The following is an 8,722-nucleotide window of genomic DNA, read 5'->3' as shown; positions in this document are numbered from 1 at the left end:
ATTATATTATATTATATTATATTATATTATATTATATTATATTATATATTATATATACACACACTAGGATGTACTGAGCTCTCTCAGTGCCAGAGTGTGAAAACAGCTCTTCTTGGTTGCTTACAACATAGCACAAAGGCGATTCAGATAATTATAGTTAATACCTGGGAATGATACAATCTTCAGACAGACTCAGAAGACTCTCACTAGAAGAGAGAGTTAACTCCAGTGCCTAGTGCTGTCTATGAACATACTCTTGTTCCTCCAGCCTACAGTCCAAGTTTGTCTAATAATTAAAAGTTTCTACCTGTCTTCTGGGTGACTTTGTGGTGGTTGAGTCAAAAGTATATCAGAAGTTAAAATCAGTGTTTTTTTTTTAAAATTTTGATTCTTGAGGTTATTCCTCCTGTTTGATAGTGGTATCAACTCTTGTAATCCACTTAAAAGATTTAAAAGATAAAACTGTCCATTATTAGATCATCAACAAGTGTTACGAAGCAAGTTAGCTCCCATAATGCATCCTAATTACTGTAGACAAGAGTACTGTAGACAGCAGTGCTGCTGTCAGATATCAAAGGGGATTGGGACACATGAGTTCCATGAGTAGACATGTGAGGTACTTGTTTTTGTCTATTCACTTCCTGTCTGGGTGGGAAATGACATTCTTACACTGTCATAGAAAACAGTTGGGACCCATGTTCCTGTGTTACACACTACTACATGCAAACCATGGCCCGTAGTGTTCAGCCCTTGTTCCTTCTTCCTGACTCAGAAGAGGGATACAGAGAGCCTCCACCTACTTCACCCTCCTGTCTATCTTGGAGATGTGATCCCAAGTAAATGAAGGAACTTCAGTCTGTTAACTGTCACACTTCTGTTATTACCAAAAGTCCTGGACTCTAGTCAGTTGTACTTCCTGATGAACTGACGTGAGACGATGACACCAATTTTTCCACCAAGAAAAATTATTACTACACCTTTATGTGGTCAAAGTGACTGTGACAAATTGACTCGTCTAAAATTATGTGCTGGGACCTTCCAGAGATCTGATTAGAGCCCATGGGTGATTTTTGATGCCTAAGACTTCCAGCTACGTCCTCTAGATCAGGGCTCACAACTAAGTGACAGTTTTATCTACCACAGGACATCTAACAATATTTTTTGGTTTTAACATCTTAAATCCCACAACTAAAAAACAATAAACCCCCAGTCCAACTCTTGGTCCTGCGAAACTTGAGTAGCTGGTGGTGATCTTCTTTCTTCATATAATTTTAGAGAAATGGGGTCTGTAAATCAAATAAAGTGACTGGGCTCCAGTTCGTTCTGCTTTTCTTCAAAATGATATGGCTCTTTTTTTTTTTAACCATTCCTTAGGGAAGGGAGATTTAATTGGAGCAAATTTATCAATTAAAGACCAAGTGATCAAGACCAACGCTGATGTGAAGGCACTGACCTACTGTGATCTACAGTGCATCATCCTGAAGGGTCTCTTTGAGGTGCTGGGCCTTTACCCAGAGTATGCACACAAATTTGTAGAAGACATCCAGCATGACCTCACATACAACCTTCGAGAAGGTCACGAGAGTGATGTAAGTCCCCTTTCTAATTAGCACTGGGGTCTGGGGATTAAAGACAACAGCAGAGGCAAATGCCACAAGCCTCCCTTTCAAAAAACTCTGCAGGTAAAATATGCAGCCTCTTTTTAATGGATGCATTAGCTAGGGTCTGGAGTTCCTTGCTAACATGCCAGGGAAGTGCTATTTGTAGGCAGTTTCTTGCCTGCTTATCTCCGTGTGTTCATGTCTATTTGCAGTTTTAGTGGTATACAGAACTTAGATAGAAATAAGGGATGGCTCCAGCATTTGAAGATTTCCAGAGAAAGTACGCAGGTCAGAGTTTGGTGTGTGTCACTGTTCGGCCCTTCAACTGCTAGACAGAGAATTTGCTAGAAACTAATCTTTTTGTTAAAATGGTACCCCCAAACAATTTATCTCAGAGTGGCCAAATTTTCATAAAAGGATTCAAGCCAACGACTATCACACTAAAAGCATAATGAACATTTTATGCAATTATATATTTGCTTCATGTTTCAGTTTATACAAACAGCTTTCCTGTCAAAATATGTACTATACTGTGCCTTGTGTTTAGGCGGATCGTGAACATGACTTCATTAGATGTCTCAGCAATAATGACTTAATAAGAATGATTGTTGGAAGGCAAGCCAGAGCATGCAGCTCAATGTGTAACAGCCAATGCCTTGTCTCAGATATATATGCAGCACTCAAGATTTAAGAAAATGTAGTTTTAACTAATTCGTATTATGCAGACATTTTATGTGATCATTAGCATTCTGTCTTTTGAAAAATTGATAGAAAAATAGTCATTGCATAATGTTTCCTCTATGTTTGGGATATAAGTGATGTTAGATAAACATACAACACCCCATTGGTTTCTACCATAATAAAAACACCAAGGGTTGATATTTATTATCTACCCATTATGCTAAGCACTCTTTCTATACAAAGCATTTTATTGGCTTAAACACTCTTTAAGATAAGTGTCTATTCATTTCTGTAGCAGAACAAAAAGATTCAGAGTGTCTGTGGCTTTGTATACTTGTAGGTGGATTGTGCAGCATGTGAGGAAAAACATCAAGTTTGAAGAATACAGTTGACTAACAAGGGTCCTGCTTTTTCTTGAAATAGTTCTCATATATCTCATGTAATAGATCGAATCTTAAAACTCAAGGTGGTAGGTACATTTTGTGTTTCCATGATAGTGTAAAATGAGTTTTAAGAATTATAACATAATGTTTTAAAGTGTGCATATATTATTAGATACATAAATCTAGCTAATCGACATGTTTCTCAGATTCATATTCATTCATAATAGAAATTAAAATACTCTCAACAATAGTAAAGTGTAGAGCATGTGATTCTTAATCATAGTCAGCACACTGAAATAGAGATGAAATTTTATGCCCTGTGGCCAAAGGCACCACCACCCTCATGATTCCAACCTTCCCCAGATTCCACACAAAGGTGAAATCATAGAGGATTGTTTTACCATGAATGTGAAAATGTGCTTATTTCTCGAAGCATAAGTCCCACACACTCCCAAGCTCGCCAATGTTGTAAATCACAGGACTTTCTTCTTCATCGAGAGTCAGTACTACTCCAAAGTGGATACATACTGTATTTGCTTTATGCTGTTGATTGATAGGCATTTAAATTGATGCCTTGTCTTGACTATTGGGATGAACATAGCAATGAGCACAAACATACACGTACCTTGGACACATGATGATTTCAACCCTTTTGCATACACAAGCAATAGTAGAATTGTTGGATCGGTGGTAGCTATACTTTAATGTCTGCTGTCCATTCCCACTGACAATATGTGAGAATTCCCACTTCTAATCTGCAACATTCACCTCTCAGCTCCTTGACAGCAGTCATCCCAGCCACTGAAAGATGATACATTGTTGCAGTTTTATTTTGCATTTCTATGATTACTAGTGGTTTTTTTTTATATCTTCTTTTAAAGAATACATTTTGCCCATTTTAAATCAGGCTACTATCTGCCTTTTTGCCATTGGCTTGTATGAGTTACTTGTATATTTTGAATATCAACCTCTATCAGATGTATGGTTACCAATTATTCTACAGTTCATTTCTTACTCCATTGGCTGTTTCCTTTGCTGTGAACCTTTCAATTTTATGTAATCTAATTAGCCTCTCCTTATTGGCCTTGCTTTGCATTGAGTTAGAGTCACAGCCAAAAGAAAAATCACTAGACAAATCAATGCCAGGAAGCTTCCATTGAGTGTTATCCATTAGAGCTCTGGATGTAACATTTAACTCTCCTATTTGAGTTGAGGTTTAAGTACTATGTGATGTTAGGATCTAATGTCATCCAATGGATGGAACTTTATTTATAAAACAGTATCCACTTTTTTTTCTGTTTACTAGACTAATAATGATACCAGGTTTTAAATCCTTGTAGGTTTAATTCCGGTATTTGAGCAATCTTATATGACTATTTATTGTCACTTCTCTCTTCTCCTTTCCTTTCTTCTCTACTCTTCTATACTGTCATTTCTGCTTCTTTATAATTTTATCCTTTTTAAAGTAATACCATAATTTTATTTAAATGTATGTGCCATTTATGAAAGCATATCCACATCCTTCCTTCTATGTGGGATAAGGCTTCTTCTGGTGAAGGAGCATCAGTGGACCATTTCTGTTGTGTTCATAGTCATCTTGAACTTGTTAGATGGCTCTCTCTCCATTTGTTCTTAGTCTTGAAGTGTTTGCCTCACTCTCAAAATGATTTTGCTGGGCTCTGCTAACACCTCATTGTGTTTCAAAGCTTTTCCTTGTTGGTTCAACATGGCCTCAGATTCCAGGGCCTCGCACCAACATGACTATGAAATTTATGTTCTACAATCCAGCCTTCCCGAGACACTTCTTCCATTTAAGCTTCTTGGTGTGCTGTGCCCTGCATATGTCAGTTAGGTGCTCTCTAATACTCTAACCCAGACAATGATGCAGTTCTCCTCACCCCAGCAACTATATTCCAAAAATCCCACAAAAGATAGCTCACCTGACCTTCATCCTAACTCCTTAGTTAGTAAAACCTTCTTCCCTTTCTGTTTTGCTGTTTAATCTTGTAAAACAACAGTGTTCAGACCCACTTCGACTGCCCTGAAAAATACCTCTCTCAGTATGGTGCTCAGGCTGGTGTGTTTCTCTTTTCCCAGAGGTCACAGCCACTGGCATCTTTCTTCCATGCATTTCACCGGTGCCTTCTGTCTAACTTTATAGTTCCTTTTGACCATAGAGTACTGTTTCAATCATTTTGACTGGAACCTAAAGCGTTGCTTCTTTGTAAAGTGTTTCTCTAGTGAAATATAAAGCAAACCTGAGGAGACACTGGAAAAGAGAGGTGGATGTAAGAGGTACTGATATGGACCTAAGCAAGGAGCTATCCTTCCTGTAACTAATGTTGCAAAGTACTTGAAAGGAGTTAAACTGCTGTTTGGTGACAGGGACCTAGTGACCGAGATGAAAATACAACAAAGAAAAAGCGAGGGGGAGGGGTGGTGGGATAGAGAGCTTTCAGAGGGCAAACCAGGAAAGGGGATAACGTTTGAAATGTAAATAAATAAAATAAACAATAAAAAATTAAAAAAAAGAAAATATAACAAAGAGATAACCTTTGTAAAAAAGTTACCATTAGTGATTTGAAAGGGGTTAAAATAAATACAGACACTGAACACTACATAAAATTAAGTTAGTATATATGTTTATTTTAAAATACTATGAGGGCAAATATGAACAAAAGCTTTTGACACTTTTATAGTTCTGGATTACTTGTCACTCAAAATGCTTATTGATACTTACCAACACACACACACAGAGACACACACACACACACACAAACACACACACACACACCATACCACACAACATACACACATATTTCCAAAATCTTGAAATACGGTTCCCTGGCTGGGTAAGTTTGGCACACTCTCTTATGTAACTCTAGAACCCCATGGAAAATTCTAACCACTCCAGCAGTCTTTGCCTTTCAGAAAAAAACCTACATACATCCTGATACCAGCCTGTGCTTAAGGGTTCTTGTTCTCCACTCTGCTGTGCCACTCTGCTGTCAGCAAATTTGGATCCAAACTCCATTCTTTAACGCGCATACACACACAGGAATAACCACTCACAAAGGTTCTCGGTAGAGCAATGGTTATGAAAAGTGAAACACTCCCGTTTACTCATGCTTACTGACATAAGAACTACATAAACATAACTTCCTAAATTCACTTATTCTGGAAAATCAAGTAGCAACTTGTACAAAGTAATTCATAGTAGGTCATAGAGATCTACAGAGTTCTCATTACATGTATGGGTGAAACTCTTTAACTATAAACAATAAAAACCAAATAACTAAAAGACATTAGCCCATTTTTAAATAAAACCAGAGCCAGTAGGAATCCATCTGCATTTAGAAGGGACCTGTAGAATACTGGGATCAGGATCCTACAGCTGCACTAGACCACAGAGCTTTAGAAGAATACCTTACTGCAGTCTCACAGGAAAATTAAGCTATATAAAACATTTCTTAAGTTTGTTGAAAGGTTAACTACTGCCATTTGGACCTCATGCTAGTTATGTATTTTGTAACTTTGGCATATTTTCCATATTTGCCCCTATTTATATCTCCTGGTGGCTGAACACTGGTGAATTGAACCATTTCTGTCTGTGCAGATTGTGGTGAATTTGCTCCACTGTTTGTTATGGTAAGCTTGATAAATTGATTTTAACACAAATTCATCTGTTTTTGAGAAGTCTAGTTTTCCTTCACATAAAGAGACTGAAAGTTGACATAAACAAATAAAATGATTAGAGAGCATCAAAAAAATAACTGTTTTCAAAAGTGAAGGCAGCTAAAACTCAGATGTTCACTTAACTACCCATAAATATTATATTGCTGTGCACAGTGGGTGCTGATTTGTTATTGATGGTTTTATGGCTGTGCAGCAATATAATGCCAACAATTGGGGAAGGAGACATTTTTTAAAGTCTGTCATAATAGGGATTTCTAATGATGACTAAGCCTGTTAAGTTATAAATATGTTCATTGTTTCTGCTTCAATTTTCTGATCATAATATGTAATCTGAGAAGCATAAAAGCGAAGCCATCTCATTCTGTCTTCTTACTTCTTTAGTTTAAAGAGGGAAGAGGTCCTGAGACTTAGTGGCTTCCAGTCTTCACTGTGACATCCTTTTCTTTGAGCTGCTATTTACAGTAAACACAAACAGTAACCACAGCACTCTAAGAGTCTCTCTGGATCTCTGGATGGAAAACAAGGGCACCTGAGGGAAGCCCTGACCCTGAGTATCATTTGCATGGTTTCTGCGGCTAACCCACAGCAGCTGAAAACATGACGGCTTATCACAACACCCGAGTCTTCCCACTTTTCCTATCATAAGCACCATCATTTTCTAATGTACTTGCAAAAAAGCAGAGTTGTTTTGCTTTTGCATAGAGTGATCACATACACCTGCAGTTCCTGCTACTCTTAAGACTGAGGCAGGAGGATTGCAAGTTCAAGACCAACCTGAGCAAATGAAAAAGAGCCTGAATTGAAATAAAAGGCTTTAAGGGGTCACAGATATAGCTTAGTAGTAAGGTATTAACCTAGCATTGAGAGGACCTACGGCCAATTTTCAGTACTTAAAACACACATGTTTCAGCATAGTCACATGTATTGAATGGAGAGTCACAACACTACACGTAATACCATTTTTAAAATGATGAAAAGAAAGTAAATTAAACAATGTATTTGAGAAAACGTACACATGATATGTAACTTTTTTTAACCAAACAAGAAAGCATTCCACAGGAGTCTTGGATCTATACTTTTGTCCTATCTGGGCTCTTCTTCATCCTCTGAACTGCTGCAGACAGACCTTTAACACTTAGTGTGTTTGAAGCAGAACACACTATCATCTTCCTCTACAAACTTTCCCTATACTCTCTGCATTCCTCATCAAAGCCAGTACCACATCCAAACTCAATTCATGGTCTTGTTTGGTTTTGTGTAAACTCTCCCTTAGTGTTTTATATTTTTTCCCAGGGCTTTCACCCATGTGTGCATGTGTGGAGGTCAGAGCTCAATGTCAGATGTCTTCCCCCCTCAATCTCCACCATATTTATTTTTTTTACTTTTGAAGCAGAGTCTCGAAGTGAATTCACAGCTCTCTCTTTTGGCCAGCACCGAACAGTGGTGCTGGGGTTACAGACACACGTGATGTTAAAATAGCATTGCATGCCATGTTGCAAATCTCCCTCTACTGGAGTCAGCACTACTTTCAAGACTCACCAATGCTCTTGTGAATAACCATTCCTCCCTCAAGACCACACTTACCTAAAACATCCACTGTGTGAATATGCAAACCTTTAGTACCATGGAGTACACTCTGATATTACTCTGATAAGTAGAATTTATAAATATTATCTTCTAAGGCTAATTTTATCTGCATTATATTTTTAAAAGCTGATTCCTATCGAATGATGTCATAAAGATATTTTAATTTATTTCCTTCTGTTATTTTAACTTTTGCTTTTTTTTACCTTTCTCTATGCTATCCAGCATTGTTTCATTAATTATCTAAGTTAGTAACTCTTGCTTATTTTTCCCATATAGTTAATGAATTTTCTCGGCATCATAATTGAATGAGGCCTCACTTTCCCTAGTTACCTCAGTGTCTTACCTATCACATGATAGCTGTTCATGTATGTTCACTGGTTTCCTAGATCGTTCTCTGTTCTATTGTGTCCTTCATCTGTATGTGCACAGCAGCACTCTGTGTAACACTTGTAACAGATTCACTTTCTAGGGAACCAGGGATACCTGGCTTCATGCTTGAAAGGACAAATTTCTTTTATTTTTTTCCTCTCATTTCTTTGAAGACATTAACCTGGATTTCTTCATTTTGGTGAGGAATTTTTATTCATCTAACTGTTGCTTCTTTAAGGAATTTGTCATCACAAACCCTGCCTATTTTCATGTCTCCTTTTTGTCTTTAGTTTTCTTTCATCATTATATGTCTAGGTCCTCTCTCTATCACCTTAAACTCCACACAGTCTCTCCCTCTTCTCTCTCTCTCTCTCTCTCTCTCTCTCTCTCTCTCTCTCTCTCTCT

The 8,722-nt window shown here is 37.5% G+C and overlaps 1 protein-coding gene across 1 annotated transcript in view; it reads left to right on the top strand.

Annotated features, from left to right (window-relative positions):
* Positions 1-8,722, top strand: part of Kcnh8 (potassium voltage-gated channel subfamily H member 8) — a 365,508-nt gene that overhangs the window by 308,640 nt on the left and 48,146 nt on the right. Inside the window, exon 11 of the mRNA XM_028766666.1 lies at positions 1,375-1,589. Coding sequence (XP_028622499.1) covers positions 1,375-1,589 — 215 coding nt within the window. The remainder of the gene's footprint in view (positions 1-1,374; positions 1,590-8,722) is intronic.

This window comes from Grammomys surdaster, unplaced genomic scaffold (assembly GCF_004785775.1).
Source record: "Grammomys surdaster isolate TR1022 unplaced genomic scaffold, NIH_TR_1.0 169, whole genome shotgun sequence".
NCBI lineage: Eukaryota > Metazoa > Chordata > Mammalia > Rodentia > Muridae > Grammomys > Grammomys surdaster.
This window is presented reverse-complemented; position numbering and strand designations above follow the sequence as displayed.